Source organism: Ctenocephalides felis, unplaced genomic scaffold (assembly GCF_003426905.1).
Source record: "Ctenocephalides felis isolate EL2017-DRISC unplaced genomic scaffold, ASM342690v1 CF-g0.4_SCAFFOLD_03571, whole genome shotgun sequence".
Taxonomy (NCBI): Eukaryota; Metazoa; Arthropoda; class Insecta; order Siphonaptera; family Pulicidae; genus Ctenocephalides; species Ctenocephalides felis.
This window is the reverse complement of record NW_020539725.1, coordinates 38138772-38165084: the sequence shown is the minus strand read 5'-3', so window position 1 is coordinate 38165084 and position 26313 is coordinate 38138772. Positions and strand designations below refer to the sequence as shown.

The 26313-nt window shown below is 26.2% G+C and overlaps 1 protein-coding gene across 1 annotated transcript in view; it reads left to right on the top strand.

Annotated features, from left to right (window-relative positions):
- LOC113386013 (GTPase-activating Rap/Ran-GAP domain-like protein 3) overlaps positions 1-26313 on the top strand; it is a 155151-nt gene that overhangs the window by 58720 nt on the left and 70118 nt on the right. Inside the window, exons 3-4 of the mRNA XM_026623825.1 lie at positions 19717-19803; positions 24613-24694. Coding sequence (XP_026479610.1) covers positions 19717-19803; positions 24613-24694 — 169 coding nt within the window. The remainder of the gene's footprint in view (positions 1-19716; positions 19804-24612; positions 24695-26313) is intronic.

The following is a 26313-nucleotide window of genomic DNA, read 5'->3' as shown; positions in this document are numbered from 1 at the left end:
CTATATGTGATATATGATAATGTTTATATCAAATAATTTAATTTCAAACACAATAATTTGATCAAATTTTAATAATCAATTGATTAAATGACAAAGATTTTAATTTTGAATACACGGCCTTTAGTGCAAGAAAGGCATACCGTATACTATATAGTCTAAAATATAAATGCTTTACAAATCCTTCGTAAAGTCTTCTGGATAAGACAAAGCATTTCTCTTGTCTGGTCTTGAAAACAATATCAATATACAAAAATATATTTCGTACAAGTTTCAAGCGGAGATGTAATTCACGCCAAAAATTGCTTCGAGTCTGGCATCACATAGTTCTCGGCGGGCGGTCGAAAAATAGGTATCAATTGACGGATCACGAAACGAGCAAACGTACCATCAGAAACCAAATCGTAACATCAATGGAAAAGGTTTTTATTTCTCTCATACAAAATTCCCTGCCATTCTGTCCGAACAATGGGATGTAATGGATTCCCAGGGCAAAAAACAGATTTGATACATTTGTAGGATATCGACTCGGTTTTGAAGCATCCTGACATGGCTAAATATTGGTAGAAGATCTAAATCAAAAGGAGATTAGTAAAAAGAAACTTTTATGTAATATGTAGGTAAAGTTAATATAAAAAGCATCGAATGTAGAGTGATATTTAGTAAGTAATTTAACAGAAGCTCCGCTTCACTACACTAAGAAACTAATAATAAAACGGCAAAAATATAGTATTTACCATTATTACATAGCAGAAATTACTTCAAGGCAGAGAGCAAATTATAATCAGAATTTGACATATTAGTTAACAAGCTAATTAAGTCTTGTTATAATGATCGAAGAAAAATCCAACCATTTTTATATATAGTTCTTACTTCTCTAACTGCCTAGTAATTTTTCATAGTCTAGTCATTTAAGCTTTAGGTAAGTATCTTGTAATTCGAGCTACCCAGCTGTAAGTCTGTAAATACTTGTATATTGGCACACTAAAGTTGCCTCAAAACCTGCATATGGTATTGACACCCTACCCTACCTATGTAGGTTTTGAGACAACTTTAGGGTGTCAATATACAAGTATTTACAGACTTACAGCTGGGTATCTCGAATTCCGAGGTGAACTTACTATATTGACTAGACTATCATTATTAAATTAACAATCAGTCCAATTAACCTTTGCTTTTTCTTATATTCTTATATTTCATTTTGTTACTTTCAAATAATACACAAGATTTTGATTTGGAATCTGACTCCAAATGAAGCATTATAAGAGATTTTGCTACAAATTTTTGTGAAGGCAGTCTGATCCTCAAATTGATCTCTCTCAGAGAGTATGTATTCTTGATTAATTTGCTTACCAAGTAGTTGGAGTGACCCATATCATTAAATTTCGGATATCCAACCGTTGTCCTCCAAGTTTATATATCTTAATAACATATGATTAATTTTAGATGTCTTTGTTTGTCACAAAAGACGACTTTGTTGTCAAACTTTTTAAAGCTGAAAATAGTTTTATGATATGTAAATGTTGTGAAAACGAAAACATAATCTAAAAATATTCTACTAGTAGTTTAATTCAGTCCACGCATATATTTATATATAAAGATGTCCAATCATGGGTAGTACTACCCTAAAGCAGATCCATGGGCGGAGTTAAACTTCAACTCGATTCAGGGAAAGAATAGTGCAAGAAGTTTCCAATTGCCATTGCACACCGTAGTGCCCGAAATGCACTATTTTCAATTGCAAATATATTTTTCAATTATATTTTTGAGTGAATATGGAAATAGCATAATGCAGTTTGACCAGAGCGAGGTTTGAACTCACGACTCAGTGAGCTTACCATTATGTGACTCCTCTCTCTTAAGGGGAGTTACCAAAACATATAATTATTAATATATAAAGAATCTGTATTTTTTTTTTTTTGGAGAAAGTTTATTTTTCTCTTTTTTTAGTACACATATAATCATATTGTATACATATTGTAAACTATATTTATCATATATATTAAAAACATATATGTCATGAAATACCCACGGATAGAAAAGTATGTACAAAAGGCAACACTGAAAAATGTATTTTAAATATTGAAATAAATACTTTTGTCTGAAAAAAAGTGAGCTCACCATTACACTATAGAAGACCCATATATACATGTATATATACATATATATAGATACCATAACAATACATTTTCATATATTATATGTTTTAGCAAAAAAAGATAAATTTATCCCACCCAGCATGTTCAATTCTTTACACTTCTAATACGTGAATAAATACCCGAGTGAGCTTTATAAATTATACGCTTTTAAGTATGCTGTGCACGTGTGTGTTACTTTCCCAGTAAATCATCCGGTACTATTTTAGGTCTTTCCCAAAATAAAGCCATATATAAATGTCACCTAAACCGCAAGCTTACGTCGATGAAACCGAATTTAGTCCACTGGACACGAACCCGAAAGCTCACATCTATTACAATCATGTACAATGTCGTCATATAGGGTACTTCAATTGCATAACTGAAATATGTTAATTTAGTGCTGAGTTGTTATGGTTTATTGTGATTGACGTAATCATATATAGATTATAATATATATATATATATATATATATATATATATATATATATTAAGGTGGTCCTTAATATGAACATTTTCGAATTTCCTTGCTCCAAGGGCCCAAATGGTTCCAAATTGATAAAAAACAATTCTCTGAAAGTTTTAGCTCTTGATATTAACTAGATAGTGCGCAATTCAATCAAACTTCGTATGGAAATAGCATAAACAAAATTTCAAAAATATATATTATATCGACTAAGCTTTGACTGAAAGCTTCAGGACTCGCATTCAATTCATGCATTATTGAATATAAAACCAATATACTGTCTGTCTATGTTTTAAATTTCGAATTTCATCCCGCATCCATCCAGAATAAAAACTATTCGGAAAAGTTGTTTACAGCTTTCCTGCGGGATTGATGATAAACGGTATTGGAACAATATTTATTTTAAAACGCTCGACTTGGTATTGAGGCTGCGTAATTGCAATATAAATCATATGAATCGAATATGAATAGTGATGCTTCAAAATGGTGCAAGTTCTGATATATAGTCAGTTTTTTATATATATTTTAAGTAATATATTGTAGTGCACTTTTACGTATATTCTCATATAAATTAATGATGTCACAGTGTTATAAAAAATTATCATAAACTTCTTTTTTGAGTCAATAATTTATTGTGTAATATTTCAATGCACCGTTTTTAACTACAGTTTAATTTTCTAAATAGGATCTAATGGAATATATGATTAATAAACAAACAATGTATACTTTCAATATAGTAAAATAATTTAGTTGAACGAGAACACTATTGAAATATCGAACAGTTTTTTAAGAAGAAAAATTTTAGACAAATGTTTCAATACTAAAAACATTCAAACTATTAATTTCCACAGTATTTTCAATATAGTTTGAGCAAAAATGTAGAATGTAATTGCAAAATTTTGTGATCGAATGCCACAAAAATATTCTTATTAAAGAAGTAAAGTATGAATAAGACAATTCGTTTAAAATACATTATGAATGTCAAATAATGTCAAATTTTTTTAGTCAAATATCAGAAAATAAAATTTAAATTAGCTTTATTAAAATGTGAAGAATTTGCAAAAATTAGAATACAAAATATTGTATCAACTTTAACATTTTCATGATATGAGTCACAAAAATGAAGTTTTTGTCAAATATGTTGTATACAAATATATCTTGTCAAATATATATTTGTGTATTGTGTAGGTATATACCGAAATTTCACATTAATATTTCCAAACGTGTTTACCACCATATGGATTAGCGGTCAAAAATCTCATTTCGTTTATTAATTACAAAACAGAGTTTCAGTTTCAAAACTGTTAACATCATCGTAGAACCCATCGAAAGTTCTAAAAGTTCATTCCATTAATCGACAATTCTGGCGCCAAAACTAATTGCATATAATAGTTTCAAACTCTATTCCAGTTCTTTTTTAATTAGGGTTTAATTGAACTGATAAATAGTTTACTAACGAATTTATTTTGCAACAAAACTTTATACTGTTTTATTTTTGCTACTGTCGATTTATTTTGTATTATCCAAGAGAAAAAGAAATACATTTATTATCGATGTCATTTTTTCTTTTTGTTTGTTAATTATGCACTAAATTAAAGATGTATGAAACAATTGGTAATATTCACAAGTATATGTGTACATATTAGAGCATATATATGATAGTACGTTTGCATCAACTGACTTTCGACCGCAACTTTCTTTTGATGTTCAACATGCGCTGATTAAATATTCCTTTTCATTTTATATGTAATTAACAACGAGCGAATGTTAAGTAAGGTAAAACATCTCCGATTTCATCTGCAAACACTTGTGCAAACTTTGAGAAACTAACACATAAAGAAAAAGTTTCAACTTCCAGAATAAGGCTTTTGAATCACTTCATATTCTATACTTGTGAAAAGATTTAATATCTAAATTAAGAGTTGCAATAAAAGTTTGATAAGGCGGAATTAGGCATTATGAAATTATAATATTAACATATACTATATTAAAGTGAGTAAATTAGAAAAAAAGGAAATATAAATATCCTGAAGTATGTTGATTTTTCTAATTACATTTTAGGACATTCCTAATATATATTCATAATAACTGAAAATATAAGAAATATGTATCTAATGAGTTTTTTTTCGAATAACGATAAAGCATTTTTGTAAATTGTGAAGCGAAAAAATGCAGTTCAAGATTTTTTAAATAGATATCGCTATACTTATAATAGTCTTTAAAGGAATAATGAAATTATTTACGCCGTAGTAGTTTGGTAGCGATTTATGTATTTCTATATATATATGATTGAATATATCTACAAAAATAACTATCTTATTGCAGAGACAAATTGAATGTTATGAGTGAAGAAGTTATCAAAATTATTTTGTGTACAATCCTCCACAAATCCAAATTATTCGAAATATATGAATTCATATTTATACTCTACTGTCTTTCTAAAAAAATGTTTATGTTCTCGTGAAAAAATCCGATCAGCTAATTTTTCATTATTCGGACGTTTACATTTACTATTCATTACAGTTGGGAATAATGATCCGCGGTTTTAGAAAATACATAGTGTATGAATTAATACACTATGTAGTATCGTTTTTTTTCAATAATGTAAAATATTCAAAGATAATTGGTAAATTCATACAAAACTAGCTTCTAATATTATTATTATTAAGGTCCTAAAAGACAACTCGGTTTAATTATATATCACTCATATATTATATTATTTTTTCTTGGTTGAATCTATTATTCTGTTAGCGTTCAAGCAATTCACACCTAGTACTTTATTAAATTAAATATAATTCTTGAATAGCTGAGAATAAATATATTTTTGTCTGAATAAATCCTAAAATAACCAATAAAGCACAAAAAATTATAATTCTTTAAATCTTAAACAAATATACAACTAAGTATTAATAAAATATAATAGTAATAATAAAAATATTAAAATAATAAAAAAAAAAATTGTTATAATATTTAAATTGTAAATGGGGTAGATATGCCAATAATTCTTTCGTTATGCCAATATTAGCCCAATTTTGGCAAAGTTACTTTTTTTTGATAACAATATGTCATATTATATGATCTATTTAAAATGGCATTAATAAAATCTAATAACGTATAGCAATTACCCGAGTGCGATGTAATTTTACTTGATCTTTAATTGGCCATAATTTTTTGGTCTTCTCGATTCTGGTGCATGGAGCAGCGCAACAAGCTATGTTACGCTGTATTTTTCATATCAAATGGTACTAAAAACTGTCAAAATGCTATGTGGTCAGGCCTTCTAAATATGAAACCAAACGCACAAACTACAAAAAAATAATCTTATCGTAAGTGCATCTTTCTGATGTGTCAAAATAATATATGCAATAAGTAAGATTTTATATGTAAAAGGCCTGAATGCACAATAACCACATAGCATTTTGACAGTTTTTAGTGCCATTTTATATGAGAAACGCAACGTAACATAGCCTTTCCATAACATTGGTCTATTTCACGGCAGATTTGGCCCTGGAATCTTTATGGACAAGTCCCTAATGGTTATGTAAGTAACTTCCATAAAAAGTGGCATTCTATCGACCTAATTCGCAAAAGCCACTGGCGCTATCTAGTGCATTTCTGTCTGTTCCGTATTGAAATTTCGTCACGTAATCCAATAATTGATCGTTGCCAATTTGCATAACGGCGTAGGCTTTGTGTACTTCCGACCGATATCTTGATTGGTTCAAGCATGAATTCACACTTTGCTCACAATATATCTCGCATTTGTATTCGGGGCAAGCCGTTTGGCCCGTGAAAGCTAAGCATCTCTGTTAAGCTGTCTGGAAAAGGCATTCCATAGAATCATCTGTGGTATTAAACAATTTACGAGAATATTTTTGCGGAATTATGAAGCCTTTTCTTAACTAATCGATGTTTTACCCAATTACCAGAAATAGAATAGAGCATAGAATTCAAAGACTTAGTACGGAAGCTTAAAAAATAAATTTCAATACCACGAACTAGGAGTCAAATGGTACCAAAGATGTAATGTTTTTATACCAGAAACCTGATTTTGACACCTGACCTGACAAAACTCATTTACTCCAAGTCCAATAATATTACTGACATTTATGTACCATTGATTATTTTTGACATGTGAATGTAATCTACGAGTTAGATATAAATTTTTATTGTTGAATCACTTTTATATTTAAAAATTGTTATAAATTTTATTTAATATTTGTATAAATTATTATGAAAAACTCAAAATAATTAGCCTACAAGTACTAATTATCACTACTATACCTTAAATTACAATTTAGATCATTAATAAATATTCTGAACCTTATATTTTCGATTTTCTATTTTTAAATATTTGTCAAAAAGTTCATTTTAAATTAGAAAACCAAAAACTCCAAAACAACGGTTTGATTTTGACGTTGAATATAACGTTTTATAGGTTTTTTTAATAACATAAGAGCCGTTGGTCATCGCTTTTATTCATTATAATTTCTATGGTCACTAAATAAATATAATTCATTAAAACAATAATCCAATTGTTTTCTTCTATTATATTTTATTGTATTCTATTTTTGTACCACTAAGTTCTATAAATATACTTTCTGTCGTATAAAGCATACAATTCTCAATCTAATAACATGCACTTATAATAATTGCTTCATTCCGAAATGTACTCTTGTTAGCCGTGTAATTCAATTTTTGGAATTAATGGAACACAACCAAATGCATAATGAAATATCAAGTGATTTTGCAACGAAGTTATTTTTGTACTAAATAATGTTTGCACAGGAATAAATTATTACGTGCTTTAGTTTACTATACTAGTAACTATTACATAGTGTTAGGTATTATTTTAATTTGCTTAAAGTAATAAAGAATATGAAAAACTAAATAAAATATATTATATGGTGAATATTATTTTTATAACTAGTATTGCCTATCGTAGTTATTTATTTATTGTCATGGTTAGTATTATTTACTCAGTTATGTCAATAAAATTTTACTTTAGATAATATTTGATTCTGAAACTATCTGCCACATGTACAGTATTCAACCTATGACATTATGTTTTTGTATAAAAGGAATATTCGCGTTCATATTCTGGATAGAGCTGCTCTATAATCATACTGCCTCAGAATACCCATTTTGTGTAACAAAATTATACAGAAAATTGGACCGGATTTTACGTTTTCACATATACTTGTCAGTATTTGTATAAAGTTTTGCATAATATTTGTTATTTTTCTATGTAATAAAATTATGACAAAAAGATGTATTATGAAAAAAATTCATGTGCCGTCCTAATACTAATATAAAGATATAAAAGTTCGAGAAACGATATGCAATTCTGACATAAAAAATATATATGAAATTTACCAAGTAATTAAAATTCAATTATCAATTATTATTTTAGTCAAAATAGACTATATCTATATAGAAGAGTTTTGTTTTATATACTTTATTTATCATGAAAAAAAGCAACAATTCATTGCAGTCACAACAAAACGGAAATTATTAAAAAATATTAAGTATGAGAGTTAAAAACTATAAAATAAAATATAGAATATAAAATGTGAGTTCGAAATCTTCCATGTGATCACCATAATATAATAATCAAAAAATTATAATGAATATATCAGTCTATAAATATGTGACAATTATTAAAATTGAAATATCTATGTATATACAACTAATAATTCTTGTTAACATCCATGGGGTATGTCATGAATATGTAACATTTTAATATGCATATTTCCTTTGAAATAGACGTTTATTCATCGCACAGTTGTGTAACTGGCATTTTGTAACTAAATAGTGGAGTGAACTCATTTCGAAATGAGTTTTACACATTCTACATATATGTATTTCAACATCGGAGTTTATTTGTACGCTATTAATTATATAAGTTTGTATTTAATAATATTCATCAACGTCAACAAGTAATTTTCATACACCGCGTTGAATTCACTGCAGAACCTAGTCAGTGTAATATTATTCCAGCTTCAGCTGTGACACGATTAATTAACTTGTAATTTCACGACTATCTTGCTATATTCGTGGAAGGTTTAACATTGACAAAGGATCTAAGAGAAATCCTAAACTAAGAAGTAAGTTTCAGACTATAGACAATAGAAACCTGCCTTGTCAATGTTAGGAAACTAATATGAAATGCGCTGATAGACGCTTTTTCAATAAAAAAGATATTGCTTCAAATTATATGAGGATCATTTCATTCTACTATCTATTTTTATTATGAATAAAATGCTGTGTTTATAAAAATTTAATTGTAATGTGTCACTGTAAGCTAAATTTTAGATTATTATATTGACGAAAGCATAAAATGTAAGCTGTAAAATTAGTTTAATTCATTGGATTGGCAGAATCAGGTTAATGCCATAGGACAAAATTTTTTGTTCTAATAAATATAATTAAAAAAAATATTATTATATGTAAAAAGAAATTACTGAAGTTTCTATTGAAGAGTTTAAATTTGCTCAACTAAATAGAATGTCCAAAACTACATGGCGTCTCCACCGTACAGAAGTATTAAAATAAAATAGCGTTGGAAAATCATATTTAATATAGAACATCTAAGAGACAATAGATGACGACAAATAATATCAAATCGTTAAAAATCTTCAAAGTATTTTGAATTGATTTATTATATTTATATAATAGGGCATGTGTCATTTTTTTTTAAATCATTATTGTTAGAATTTTTAGATAGGTAATTAATTCATATTTAGTGGCACTTGTGGCACACGTTTTAGTGTAAAAATACGAAATTCAATTTAACAATAAAAAATACAAAATACTTTATGATACGTTGTTGTGAAGAACGTATTAAATATTCTTCGTAGATGAGGTACTCATACAATTATGTATATTATCTGTGATGTAATAAATTGTGCTCAAAACAAGAAAAAAATCTAAATTTAAATGTTATATTAGAAATCAAATAACATTTAAAATATTTGAAATAGACATTCACAACACATCACCTAATCAAATAATCTCCATCTGCACAAGTTAATCTTTTTATTTTCTTTCAAATATCTTATTATTTTCTGTTTATAAATATTATTGTTACATTCTGCATTATATGAAATTTTATCTTAGCATTTTATGTTACTAACTATATATTGTAATTTTTGTGTATAATTTAATTGTTATTCATTATGTCAAATAATTGTATTTTTGAGTCCTCTTGGAGAAATCTGTGGGCTATATATTTAAATAAATAAATAAATAAATAAATAAATAAATAAATAAATAAATAAACATTATCCAACAGAATAGTGAATCAATTATGTAAGAAAATACACAAAATATCGATTAAGCAAAGTCTTTTCATAAATCAATTCCATCAATTTCAAAGCTTCCACCTTATAGCCGTTTCCTATCAAAGTGAATGAAATGTAAGGCGCATAACAAAAGGGCGAGGCGACCGTTCGCGTTTTACATCAGGTCTTCCTAATCTAAGTGAATCTCTAAAATCTCTATGATTTAGTGCCCACAGCGCAAATTGATTTGAATTAAAGGCATTTAATAAATCTTTAGATCTAAAAGAGTCACTTCTTAGAAAATGATAATCAGTAATTAAAATAAATACGCATTTTTTTATCTATTTTTTTTATATATTTTAACAGCAATCAGAACCTTACGACCTATGAGCTGTTGGGCTGAAACTTCTCCTTTCTTCGTATGTTTTTAGATGGTAACCCAATGGTTAATCCATCCATATTTTATGATTTTTTGTTATTAGATTTAATCTAATAGGGCTGACTTGCCGGGCAAGAGCTATTTTTACTTGGAAATATATAAATACGCATTTAACTCTATAATATTTATGGTATTCAAATAGACAACTTATATAATCAATTATGTAATAAATAATCCCAGTCTATATCTAAGAGATCTCAAATAATTTTGATTGCAATTATTTTTGTATTACGTATGATTTCAAATACATCATATTGTATATAAATCAATAATAGGTACATATTTGATTACAAACTAATATTCCAAAACTTGTGCATAATAGTACTTTGTTATTTATGTATATATATTTGAACTGAAAAACATGCATGTATTATTCGTATGAAAAATAAACAAAGACTTACCACATCTCTGCTTCTAAGGTCTGCTTAAAAATTCTCAGGAGTTTAGTATCCTACAAAAAAACATAAAATTCAATATTATACTGGATTATTCTTAAATAGTAGCACTTTTATTTATTGCACAACAAATAAGAATAGTTTTTGTTAAAGATCGAAAATTATACAATCACGAATATTATATTATTTATATTAATATTCAAATAAATAAGAACATCAATTTTTGTTCTAGTAACACTAATTACTTTTGTATATATTTGAAAATAAACTTCAGAGAAATTGACTTATTTCAGTTTGATTGAACATTAATGCATTTATCAAGTCTATTAATTACTCTTGTACCTGAACGATTTATCATTTTTGATATAATAATTTCTATCTAGGTTTTCTCTAAGCGCTAAAGCTAAGGCAAGAATAATTCATACAAAAACATGTGGAACAATTATTTTCGTGCAAAGAAAAATATTTTTTCTGTCGGCTTGATGAATGATCGCTGATGGTTGGTTCGCGTGCTCGAAGAAGAAGAGCCTCTATGCGGCTTCTTCGGGCAATATTTTATGGCAAATTCATACAATATTTCAAACCAAAGAAAAATGTTCATATCCGTCAAATTAGTTATTGATTTGGGTAATGGAAATTATAATAAATAACATATGGTAAGAGAATTATCTTTGATATGGAATATCGACAAAAATTTTGTTAAAATATGTTAAAATTTTGATATTGCTCTACGTGGATTGCTCAGAGCGGATTAGATTAATAAACTCACTATACATTAGTTATATAGAGAAACATAGCATATAATTAAAAATGGCTTATTTTATCGAAATAAACTGAATCACTGCCAACCATAAAGAATTGCAATATACACATAGACCTTATACTGCATGTAGTATAAGGTCTATGAATATACACAAGGAATTTTTGGAGGACTTGTAAATTTAAGAAATTCACTTAGCATACAGAATAAATAGAAAATCAACGCGACTATTACCTATTATATGTATTACGTTTATCTATGAAAATGCCACCGACAATACTAAATATAAAGTTTAAAACTAGCAAGCAAATTCAAACAAAAGTAAAAGTGATTTTAAACAAGTCGAGGGCTAAGACATAATATTACTATTTAAGTGTATCACAGATCAAAGCATTTATATACCTTTGACAAAATATTGATGAATTTCAAAAAAAAACATTTTAGTTAACCTTAACCAATATTCGCGTGCAAATAAGATTGTATATTTACTCTTCTCACATAGATATCATTATCATTTTTCAATTCACAATGGTAACACTACTTTCGAAAACTTTGTATCTCGCCTCAAATGCAATGTCGTACGAATATGCATTATATATCAAAGGAATATAATTAGAGCTTAGTAAATCGATAATAATTAATCCAGTTATAGCCAATTATATAACAAATGTAACAATTAATAAATATTCAATAACAATGATTAACAATTTGCTGACTTATAGTAAATCAACTGAATTCATCATAACCAAACGCTTATGACTGATTATGTGATGATTACCAGAGTTTTTTTTAAAAAATTATCATTTGGAAAGTGATAAATTTATTGTTAAAATAATAAATCGAAAATATAGCATAATTTGATAACGAAAGTTGTATTGATAATAAAAGAAGGATTCCACTTTTTTCACAATTTGAGAAGCTAGAAAATGAAAAACATGGTATTTAAGATATATCACAGCAAAAAGAAATATATTTGGCTTGATTGTAGCATAACACTTTATTATAAACAAAAATATTAGGTATTTTTTCAAATATAACCACATTTTTATAAATTTCAATTTATAATATTTTAATTAAATAACTTTGTTTAGTATAATTAAATATAAATATAAATATAAAAAAGTGTATTATTCAAAACAGTTTATGATCTAAATAGTAGGTAGTTTGACGTGTATTCTATAAAAAATTTCTAGTCAGCATAAAGTTAATGAGTGAAAATAAACAATTTTATTTAAATGCGTAATAAGATAAACTAATTTTTATATAAAACCAATCAATTTAAAAATACAGTTATTTAAAAAATTATGAAATTATGGTTAAAATTTTTCAAAAACTATTAAATGGGACTTCTACATAAATTCAAAAAAAATATTCAAAATCCATTTTAACTTCTACAATGACAAATTACTTTTCTAGGGTACCTATTTTTCCAATTATTGCTTTTTTTCATTTAACGATACGATTAATAGCCTCCGGCAAAATGAAAATCAACTTTTGGTTAAGTTTCAAAGAAAAATTGCCTTTCTTTTGTCAGTCCCTAACGACTTTTCTCATTCCTAATTTATTTAGCGTTGAATTTATATTCATTGTGTCCTTTTGCCGCTGATAGCTATTAGAAAGTTGAGGAACAAAGTTCGCGAAATGGATGGAAAATGCTTAACAACAAGAAGAAACATGATATTAAAATTATATTGTACGGCCCTGTCATTTGAATAATTTCCAATGATTAGTCTATGAGCAATATGTGTTAGGTTTAAACACGTTGTTTTGTAATTAGAGTAATATAATACGTGGAAACAAGGTATTTGTTGGATAATTGATAGTACTTTAGAGTATCGTCACAATTTTGCTTTTCATACTACAAAGCAATGACAGAATAATAGAATGCAAATTAATTTCGCGCGTTTGATTGATCTTTTGGAATTATTTACCTATAGATAAACATTTGTTAGTTATTAGTGTATAATTATAAGTTCGAACAAAAATAGAGCAAAATTCATAATAAAATTGTTAGACTTGTAATATAAAATACTGATATATATATATATATATATATATATATATATATATATATAATTTATCCAAATAAAACAAATATGTATTTAAAAATTGAAGATAAATATTTTTTCCTTGAGCTTTTTTAATAACAAATAAATATTTCAAGCTTAGGTTTAGTACTCTTCTAAAGATAATCAGAACTCTACAAATCCGTTCTAATCCGAGTTAATTTATCTATTTATATAGGTAAAACTTTATCTAGATTTTAAACATACTTCTATTTTTGATATCCTTCTAAATATATATATATATATATATATATATATATATATAATTAACTTTGGATCAATGATTTATAATTTATTATAAAAACTAACTTCGGCATAATTAGGTAAAGTTTTTTTGTTATAAAATTATTTTTACTATGCAAATATTATCAATGTTTCAGATAATACAAAATTGTTAGTCATCTCGTGTCAAATATTCAACTTTGTTTTCGATTTCGAATATTAAGAATTATTTTTTATATAGAATATAAAAAATATAGGGTGTTATAAAAAAACTAATATATATTGTTTTTTATAACGTTTACGCATTTCATTTTCATCATAACTATTTGAATATCTGCCAAATGTTTGCAATTCTTTTAGCAATATCCTGCTACACAGTATATCACTTTTATATATGAAGCATTTTGGTTTAAATTACTTTGCACAATAAATCCACTCGTTTGGGAATCTATGTATACTTTTTTTGTTAGCTATTATAAAAAAGTAATTTACTAAATAATCGCATTTACTGAATTCGATATTTTTAGAATCATAAGAACGTTTCTACAATCATGTGATTTAACCAAGTTTGATAAAACTTGTATTAGCAAATTTGTTTTGAGCCTTTTGTTTTCATACAAAATCTTCATAAATCTAAAAACTATTTCCTCAATCGAACTCTATTCGTAACATGTTCTATATAGAAATTGCTACATTATTCTTGGGTCTTAACAAATGTACAAGTATGTGGAAACTCATTAAAAGTTCAGGAAAATAATTACGCTAATAAATTGCCTTTTATAGGCACGTAATTAACTAACCTATATTTTATGCAAAGGAACTATAAAATAAGTACTAAAGTATGTGTGAACTTTATACTAAAACCGCTTATTCTCATAAGTATAAGGTGATATATAAGTAGCATGCTCGTATATATTAGAAGTATCAGGATCAGTGTTTTATAAATTGCGATAAAATATTGATTTTTTGTATTTTGCATTAGTAAACTGAAAACTATATAGTTTTAAATAGTTCTATAACATATAGAGTACACAAGTCTTTGGATAATAATATCTGAATATTTGTAGATTTATTTACATATAGTCGATTTTTACTAGATGAAAAAAAAATCAATATAAAAACAGCAAGAAACTCTAAACACTTTTTTAGATTTACATCAACTTGATATATTGTTTTAAAGTATACTCGTTTCTTGCAAAGGATGATAATAAAAACTACAAAGTAATAAAGACTAAAGTTTTCCGATAGAGCAACTCGAAAGAAAGTGATATATATATATATATATATATATATATATATATATATATCGATGAAAGCTAAAAAACAAAACTTATTTAACGACGGAGAATATAAACCAGAGTCAAGAAATATTTTTTAAATCAAGAAATATTCTTTTATTATCCTATATTTTATAAAAATCAATATTGTAAAATATATAACGTAGTTAAAAAATTGACCTAATATCACTAATCTAATACCTAATATCTCTAATAAGTTAAAATCTATATTAAAAGACACCATAAGCATATCTTTTCTTTTCGCCTTTGGATTTCTTTAAATTATTTTTCAACTGACGTACAATTTCATAAAAAGAATTTTTATAAAATACTAATATATATATATAGAATATAAATTTAGAATAGTTAGATTTATTTATATACATTTTTTCAAGAATATAATTTTTATTAACAATTGCTATTATTATATGAAACGAATACAAATAAATTAATTATTTAAGTTTTATGAAGCAATCGGTTGAGAATATGTATAGTCAAACCGATGATGATAAAAACTACAATGATATTTTGCCAAACAATTACAAATATGATCATAACTAATTTTTAAGTCTCAACTTTTTTATTAATTAAAAAATGAATTAATAACATATTCAAACATTTCATTTAATACCAATCAAGTCAAACTACAAATCCTTTGCAAATGCTATGAAACTTTAAATGTCATTTCTCTAGACGTTATAAATCATTTTGGTCAGATTTTATTGCGGGTAAAAAATGAAACAAAAAAATATTCATAAAATACGGAAAATATTATTTATGACCATATTTGATATCGAGTAAAATAACAAAGAATTGTTGTAATATGAAACTTACGACTGTGTAATGGAATTTATTGCTTTGCTAGGGACGCTATGGGCTGTAAAAATTTATAGTACGGTCGAAATATATATATATATATACGTAATACTTTTTGCGGCACACTTTTCTGCTATCTAGAAACTGAAGAAATGCGATTAGTTTCATTGATGCAATTAAAATTACATTTTTTTATAAAGCGATCTACCATGAAAACATTGTTCTCTGTTAGCAATTACATAAAAATTTGTTCGATATTTTTCAGTTAGATTTTTATAAAAATATTTTTTGTGCTATTCTTCAATAAAAAAGATCAAATCTATAATAGAGCACCTTATTTATTGATCACTAGATATCTTTATGAAGTTGAATATGATATAAAATTATATAAATAAAAAATATATACTAACTTTAAACATTTTTGTTCACTAAAAGATATTTTAATTTTCAGAGCAAACTTATTTCAGTGCAAAAATATTCAAAATGTCATATCGCTAATATTTTCACATCGGATATTTCTCAGAATACATTTAACTCGATATTCTTTTACTATATATATACAATACACTTACATTTTTGCTTAAATCATATTTAAAAAATTGTTTCTTTACTTTTCCTCAAATTATTTAAGTAATTGTTTCTTTACCTTTCCTCAAATTATTTAAGTAATGTAAAGGTAACAACAAAAACTACAACTATTAGTTTGAAAATGAAATTTTCTCATTTTGTACTGCTTAGTCAGTATGCGACATGTTAATATATGGATATAAATATTTTTGAGTTTATCAAAATGTATTAAAATTCTATTTAGCGGAATATATTAAATCTCAGAATTGATAAGACTCTCTTGACTAATTTCAACAGAATTTCATCAATTTGCACAAGCAAACGTTTTTATTAGAAGTATTAGTATGTTAAAAAGTGTTCTAACAAAATCCGGCAGTTTCATTACATTTCATGCATTTTAATTTAAAATTTAAATTTGTCGCGAGATCCAATTACATAACCCCTCATGGAAAAATGTGTTATTTCCGAAAAGAGGAAAAACTCGAGACAAGGAAAATGTTAAGCAAAAAAGTAGGTATTGCATCCCATGAATTATTCACTAAATAGAAATTAAATTGATAAATACTTATTATTGAATAAGGTTTGCTGAGATTTGTAAATAATTAATCGATAAAATAATTCAATAATTTAGAAATATTAAATCTATTCTCAGAGAAAGTTTCTCTGAAAAAGTGAGAACAATATCAGGTTTATGGCTCTGCTTACATTTTTATACCTATTCAATTTATTTTACAACTACAAGATAGTTTATACCAGACTATATAAGGTAGCAATAGTATTATTTCAATTCAAGCAAGAGTTCAATTCAAAAAGAATATTTATTGAAAATTATAGAGAATTACATTTAAATCGAGATAGAGTCTACATTATATATATATATATATATATATATATATATATATATATATATAAACTATGTCTAAATATGTTTATGCAAAAAATGTCAAGAATTCTGCACAAGTACACAAACACTATAAAACACTCTAAATAAATACGAAATCTCTAATTGAATTTGATCAAAATGATTAAAACTTCTATTAATTTTTTACATCGAGCAGCCTAAACCAAAAAATGGTAAGTATTGTTATAAATAATCTAATGTTTTTTTAAAAGTCAATTAAATTTGTAAAATCAATTGTAATAATAAGTAATTCATATTTAAATTACACAGATTTTTGTGAAATATCTTTTTAGTATTGCAGGCATCTACTGATTTTTATGTAAATAATCTAATTTACATTTCTTTAATCGTGGGGAAAAAATCTGTTAAAATTACTTTCTCCATAATTCTATTGCTTATGGACTTCTTTTATTGATTCTGGGTTTTTTTCTAGAGCTTTATTTACCTATATAAAATAACCGCAAATAAATTACTTTCATCAGACTTTATTCCAGAAAAAAAACTTTTTATTTTCATTTGCATGTCTAAAAGAAATGATAATATAACTGACTAAAATGTTATTAATTGGGCAAAATATAACTTATTTGCAATTTTGCAGTATCAGGTCTAATTTGACTACACTATAATTTGATAGTTGACATCGAGATAATCTAATTTAAATGCAATAGATTTTTTTCTCATAAAATTAGAATACAAATATTAAACACTTTTAAACAAAATAAAAAAAAATTTTTTTACTTATCTATTTCTGTATGAAGTAGAATTTTGAATTTAACTTAGCTGTAATAAAAGTATAATAAAAAGTATAATATTTTTAGTTATAATCAAAATACTCAAAAATTTTACTTTTACAGAAATACCCAAATATCCAACCAGGTTGGAGAGCTAAATTAAAACTTTTTATACCATAGTTCGCAATGCAGATTAAAAATTACCATACCTATCTACGAGGATTTTGCGTTGGCGTTTTTGCCCATGTAGGACATAAAGGAAAGAAGAAATAAATTGTAATTAGATACAGAATATCATCCTTTGCACTTCTGCTAATGAAGTTAAATTTACATATGATGAACCTCATAATTAGAAACTATAAAATAAAGCAAACTAGATGGGAGATAATTTTATATAACTAGGTTGTACAACTTTTTCTTTGATCAGCCATAATTTTGTTAATTTAGCTGGGAAAAAAGTAAATTTAATGGTAATTAGAACATGTGTCTACGCGGAAATGCAGAAATTCTCTCTTTAAATTTAATGGATTAGTCATAATTAAGAAAATTATGGGATTAGTCATAAAATCAATTCATACAAGAAAATAAAAACAGTGAATTCACATCCCAAGGACGGTTGTGATGGGCATAAAAATAGGTTAAAATACAAAAAACAATAGATGTAAATTCCAAAATCGCTCATAACAGCTTATAAATATAACGACTTACCATAAATATAATATAACAAAGTAAACCAAAAACATTTAAATACTTTTTTTGTGTATTAATTTTCCTTTTCTTTTCTCTTTCGTATTGTCTTAGTTAATTTTTCTAAAAACTAAAATCTCCGAAACCGCTAGACCTGCCTTCATGAAAATTTGATCAGTTCTTCATCTTGTTAATACAAGTAAAATGTTTTTTGAATTATTCAAATCGGACGTTCCGTTCTGTTAAAAACTGAAATACGTTTTTGGCACTTTTTGCCCCATATCTTCGGAACGGTTAGACCTGCCTTCGCCAAAAACTAATCAGCACGTCTCCTTATCAATACGAATCAAATGTTTTTTGAATTATTCAAATCGCTTCATCCGTGTTCCCGAAATCGTCGACGAAAATTTGTATAGGTACACACATACACACACGCACACACACACATATACACATACATACACACATACATCCATTTTTTCTAAGGTATGCCAAAATATTCAGAAACCTCTGAAACGTAAAGATATATAAAAATTTTCATTTTCGATTTTTTTGCGATTACTATAACTTACCCTACGGGAAGTTAAAAAAAAATTGCAACATAATAAAAATAACAATATAAATATATTCAATATTAATAACCAGTATGGTTATTTGAATATTTTATACTCGAGAAAAAATATGAAAATAAATACATAAAACAAAAAATTAACATAATTTAGGTCAAAACATCATTTAAAAAAATATTTTCAAAATAACATAACTGAGTTTTTACATATTAGTTTCTGTATTATAAAAAAAGTACTACTATTATATATTTCTACCTCTGTTATTTGAAATAATATAATTTTTACGTAATATAAATATTCTCTCTCGCAAATAACGGAATAAACCGAAAAAATATATTATATTATCTCTGTAGATAACGTGAGTGCATAACAAACACTTAATGAATTTATGTTTTTGTTCGCAGCTGCCGCAGACCGAAGTGGATGGCTCGGACCAACAGGGCAGAAGGTACAGGATAGAAAATGGTGAAAGCATCGGGGAAAAAGATGAGGTGAATTTTTTTTTCTTGATCAAATTACAATCTGTTTTTGCAAAAAAAAACATTCAGTAATTCTGAAGATTCATATAAATAATGGAATTGAAATTCTAAAAGATTAAAAGATTACTCAACAGTAATGCTTTTTGATTTTGATAAATTAAATTTGGTTACCATATGAATTAACATTCAGGTAATATATTTTAAATATTAATGTAAATATCTCCGCTTTAGTAATATACAAAAAGCGGAAGGAGATATTTGACAACCTAATAAATAGATGAGTAAATGTGATGAACAGTAAAATAAAAAAATAAAAAAAAGTGCGCGTAAGCTGCACACGCCATTGAAGTAAAACTTAGCGAATTGAAGTTAAGTAAAAATAAATTCATCATATAACAATTTTGAATAATGTTTATTAGTAATATGGTAACACTCATGATGCACACATTCATTAGTGTCAACCATTATACACATTTATATAATGATAAATTATAAATTATATATTTATAATAGCATTAAAAATATGTATAATATTTAAAAACAATAATGTAATTGAAGTCATACTTTAAATATGATATGATCGGTTTGTCATTGTAATTAGCATTTAAAAATGAACCTTCATTGAGAAATGAAGTAATTGCTGATTAAAAACTTCTTTAATATTCGTTCACACAGTGGATTATGTTGAACAACACCTAAACAAATATTGTTTTTGCATTTTCACTCATCATGCAATAATTGTGTTTGAAGAACTTCATGTAATTAAAATTAACATACATTCATTGACTGATGGTATTTTATTTAACCATCGCTAGCGATATAATCTCATTCTTTGAACAGCTATAATATCTGTTTCGCCTAAAAAATATTTTCTATTTCAATAACTTCAAAGATTTATAGAAACTACGAATAATACAGAAATTAATCAATAAACTTATGTTTCATACGCGGCACAAATGCTGCACTTGTTTTATTTTTTTCATTATAGTTATTTACGGGTAACACGGTGAAATATTCTTCTGATTCATGCATTTTTCATTAAATCAAGATTTGTGCTACATTGTAACTTTAAATAGTTTATTTATCTATGCCAATTTCCTTTTTGATATCGGTACGCAAACCACATTGATGCCGGTACGCATGCAACGACAGATTTCTATTCACATACGCGACGACTAATCACAATCGACCCATATAGAAATGCTATCATCGAGAGCGAATGACGAATCATTGGCACTCGACTCTATCTTATCTGTCGTAACGCACTTCCGTTTGTACAAATTTACACCCTAGTCGCGCTTATAGAAGTTTTGCTTCAATAAAAATAAAAATGATTTTAATTCGAGTTATCAATATTCTTATGCATCTATGGAGCGTAGTACCCGTATATTACATTATATTACAATTTTATTATCTTTGTAATTTATTATTGGAATAATTTAGAATGATTATAATCATTAAGCATCATTTATTTTACGTTTTTCACGTGGAATGATTATAATATTTACGACACATTTTTTACATTCTACCATTCTATTCGTGTATTTCATTAATGTTATACCAACATAAATACAAATGTAATGCTTCAGTAATCTAAGCATCAAAAATAAATAAAAACGTACAGCACACCTTTATTCTCGCAATAAAGTAAATTATGAGAATGTTACCTATAATATTACTATATTGATTTTTAGGTTTCGTATATATATTTTCACGCACCATTAATTCAGATACAATTTTCTTTGCGTTAAAGGATCTTCAAGAGTACACCTACGTCCATTTTTTTGTTAAATTGTAATAAATTCGATGATCTTTTCTTACTTCACTTCTTACAAATTTTATTAGTCATGTCAAGGCTATAAATTTGATATGCTTTTAGATAGAAATGACCAACCCAAGGAGTTCATAGAATTCTCATTATAAAAAAATATTTATATAATAGGATGCAAGTCTTAACAAATTGTATTGTATAAATTGTATATAGAAACAAAGTTTAAATTAAGGCATTCCTATAAATTACATATATGGTCTGAAAAAGTATCACCATTAATTATCACCGTTTAGAAAAAAGTTTATATATACAGAAATTTAATATATATATATATATATATATGTATATATGTATAATTATATATATAAATAAATATATAGATAATATATATATAAATTAATATATTAATATAATTTGTATATTATATAAAGTGACGTTATAATGAAGTCTGAAAAATTGAGAATTAGAATTGAATAATTGTAATGAATTTTATTACTTATGAAGACTTATTACTTATTGTAACTTAATGAAATTATCAGTGATTGATTGATAATAATAATTTATAACAAATACATAAAAAATCTGACTGGTTTAGTAATGAAGTCTATAACATCCATCGCGTTGAAATTCCAATGTATCGATCCAAAGGTTTCTTCATAGAATTTATTTTATTTTATTTTTATTTAATTCCAATGAAATAAAATGATAAAATATGTGTGTAGTATATTTTGAAAAGCTAGTGCTTTGAAGTCAAGTTATAAACTTGTTTTCAACGATGAACAGCAAAACAAACTTCTAAAACAGTAGTCATATTTGTGTTGTCAGTTTTGATCATCGCGGTGAAAACTTCGCAGACACTATTGTAATCAAACATGCTCATTTAAATATTTAAATGTATCTACGTAATATATTTATAAAACTCACATATATTAATATAAAACGCAGAATTATTCTATAAATTCTCTTACGAAATGCAAAACCGGATTCCCGATATACCGCCCGAATTCTCCGGTACCGATATTTTCGGTATTTTTACATAAAAGTTACTGTTCTTAAGTCTTGAAAATTATGCTGATTTAAAATTGTATACAGATAATATATTTTATTATAATAATGTAATATGATCTTTAATGAATTTTTAGTCTTTCTTACTCATACGTATGATTTTAGTGAGAAGTACTGAAGTACTCAATATACTCTATATAATTATTATTAAACAAATACACTTGTTTTTTCATTGTTTAGTTGCAAATGATTGTATAAATATTTTTATATGTTTGTACAAGTAACTATCAATTTTGTTTACATTTGTTTAAGATAATGAAAATGCCGGTATTTTACCGTTATTACCGGTTTTAAAAGAAAAATATTGAATTACCGGTAAAGAAATTTTTTATCGGTATGGCATTCCCTACTCTTAGGGTCTGACAATTGGATAAGCATAAACGAAATGTTCATCTACTGCTGCTAAATGTTCATATTTTGCAACATACTTTTTCTAATACAAAATTTCAATGCAAATAGATTATTTTTGTTATATAATTATACAAACTAGCAGAAGTATGTAAATACTCCACATGCTCAATGCTCATCTGTTCTTTCCAAGATCTGCCAAAAGCATCAAAAGTTCGAATCGAAAGAAGGTATTATCATTCTCGATTTTTTTGATTTGAACAACTTAACCTACGCAAAGTTAAATAAGAATAGGAAACCTTTATACCTTTAATAAAATAATAACTCATACATAATAAGCAATCTCTTGGATCTTCCGCTTGAACAATCTCATGTCTCGAACGAGAACGCTACTCATAATATATCCATTATCTGAGTTTATAGGTAACATATCTGCTTGAGAAATATGATACAGTTTTTTCTATCGACACTATGTATTCTACTTAAAAGCACTTCTATAATCTTCTTGTTCAAAAACATTCGTTCTATTCGAATGCAAACTATTTCATTATTCATAGAATTTTTTATTAGACCGCAGAACTCGAAATGAAAACATTAGCGAGTTGTATTTAAATTATGTGCAAATACTTGTATTTTATTAAATCCGTAGTTGCTGGTACTTGATGAAGAGGTGAGTGGTTGGAAGTCGCTTATTAAATGCAAATAAATTATAAACTGTTTTAATTTATTTCCTCAATGATATTCATTTGTATTCATTTACTCTGTTTGCAGTTATGACTTGAAAAAAGTCATTATAAAGTTAAAGCAAAAATAGAGTTAGTGTACGATTTAAAAAAATGGTATAAGGAACAATTTACATCTATATTTTATCGCTCGTAAAAAAGTAGTACTGTTTATAAACCAAAAGTTGCTAAAATAATATAGCAATTAATACGAAATATATCTACGTATATACTTCATTCAATTCCACCCAAATATAACATTTCTGTACATCAACCATGACGGTTTCAATTCAATTAGACTCCGTTTCTCATAACAATGTAAATGAAATTTTGTTGTATTTATTTTTAGCTTTGCCATATATTAATTGGTGCATATGTTTGAACTTTGCCCTTTTCATATGCTAAATAGCATTTCTGAAATATATGGAAACCAATACGATACCTATATGAAAACATAGGAACTCGTGTTTCATTGTCTAATAATTCAACATCCACTTCATGTTGTATGAAACTGTTATATCGAGATTTGTTTTCAAAATAAAAATGTAGTTCTGAAAATGTGTCTGTAACAAAATAACAAAATGTTATTTTGAGATACGTGATATAAAATCTGTTAATTATGAAGTCAAAATATTACATTTAACATCTGTAAGAACGCTCTAAATGAAAACTTAAATTTAAATAATAATCAATTAATAATAAAATATTATTGACTAAAGAAAACGTTTAAAATAATATTTTTTTCCATTTACGTAGAAAAATCGAGCGACTACCTCAATAATTATGTATTTATAATGAAAATTCACCAAAATAGTGTAATTCCTCCAGATTATTCATAGTTTATTGAATTCAATCTTATAGGTAGAATATATAACAGAAATAAATATTTTAACTAAAAAGAATGTTTATTTACAGATGTTCGGTTCTCCTGCAACGCCAGTCTTGGAAAATCCTGAATATCAAACAAGATGGTATTTCAAGTATTTTCTAGGAAAATGTAAGTATTATCGCAAACGCAGAAGTTTTATTTGAATTATTCAAAGCTAAATTTTCTATCGTCTTTATTTATTTTATTATAGTAGTTTTGTTATATGTTTTTCAGAATCGTGTAATATAGACGATGATTAGAATAATCTTTACTATTTTTAATTTCAAAATACTAAATGCATGTTGTAAAAACTTTTTATTTATAAACAAACAAGTAGATAAAATTAATGAGCAAATATAAAATTGAGCAAACATCAAAATTCAAAGAAAATTATATTTATACTTATATTTATTGAAATCTTTATAAATAAATCTTATCTGACGTGTCAAATAATGATTTACCAAATGGTACTAGATCTTTGTCAAACATCAATTAAAAAAATCAAATAAACAAATTCTAAAATATTTATTCATCTAAAAATGATTCTGGTAATATAAGCCAGCACATATAGGTACGTACATTATTGTTGTCCTTAATATGGACACTTTTGAATTTCATTGCTCCCAAGGGCTCAAATAGTTCCAAATTGATAAAAAACAATTCTCTTAAAGTTTTAGCTCTTAATATTGTCTTTTAGATAGAGCGCAATTCAATCAAAGTTTTGTATGGAAATAGCATAAAAAGATTTTCAAAAATTTTGCAGAGCGTCGAATTTTCAATAGAAAATGACACGAATTTTCACTTTTAATTCATTTGTCGCTAAGTTATACCTAAAATTTTTTTTTAATTTTTAAAGTTTTTTCCATACTATTTCCATACGAAGTTTGATTGAGTTGCGCACTATCTCAAAGTTAATATTAAGAGCTAAAACTTTCAGAGAATTGTGTTTTATCAGCTTGGAACCATTTGAGCCCTTGGAAGCAAGGAAATTCAAAAATGTCCATATCAAGGACCACTCTGAGGTACATGTATCTTACACAAGCTTATAAATATACCTTGTTACTATTCCTAAATTATTAAAAAAACTTGTAACGTAAATATACTAATTATTTTGCAACCACAATAATTATTTTTCAAAATATGAAAAAATGGTATTTATTATTAATCAATATCGATTAATATAATAATTTTCTTAGATTATTATAATTTCTCCTGATTTGAAATATGAGGTGTTCGAAGTATGAGAAAGCTTTTGTCTAAACTATATGAACATACAGTTTATATGTTATTAAATATAAACATTCTGATTAACGAATCAAAGTATAACAATTACAATTCTTTCTTCATATGTTAATTTATCTTCGTATAAAAAGTTTCTTGATAGCATTATTTTTAGGTGTCCTTTCTGAAACCCTGGTATTTCAGTGATATATGATCAGTATGTATAATTAACATATTGTATATAGTTTGCAAAACTTGTATAACTTAACCGTCGTGTGTGTTTAACCCACCGGTCATGTACATAGTTATTCAGTAGTTGTTATTGCAGAACAAGCGAAAATCTGAAGGTAACAGTTGATTGCACAATTAGCCAGAAATTGCACCAGATTTACTATATGATTGTGTGGTTTTGTTACATATTATAATATTTTGTCTAATATTCGAATTTATGGTCTTTATATAACGCCTCAAAATGCTCTGGTATTTGTGCTTTGTTCAAAACTGACTAAAATTTCAACAGAAATTTT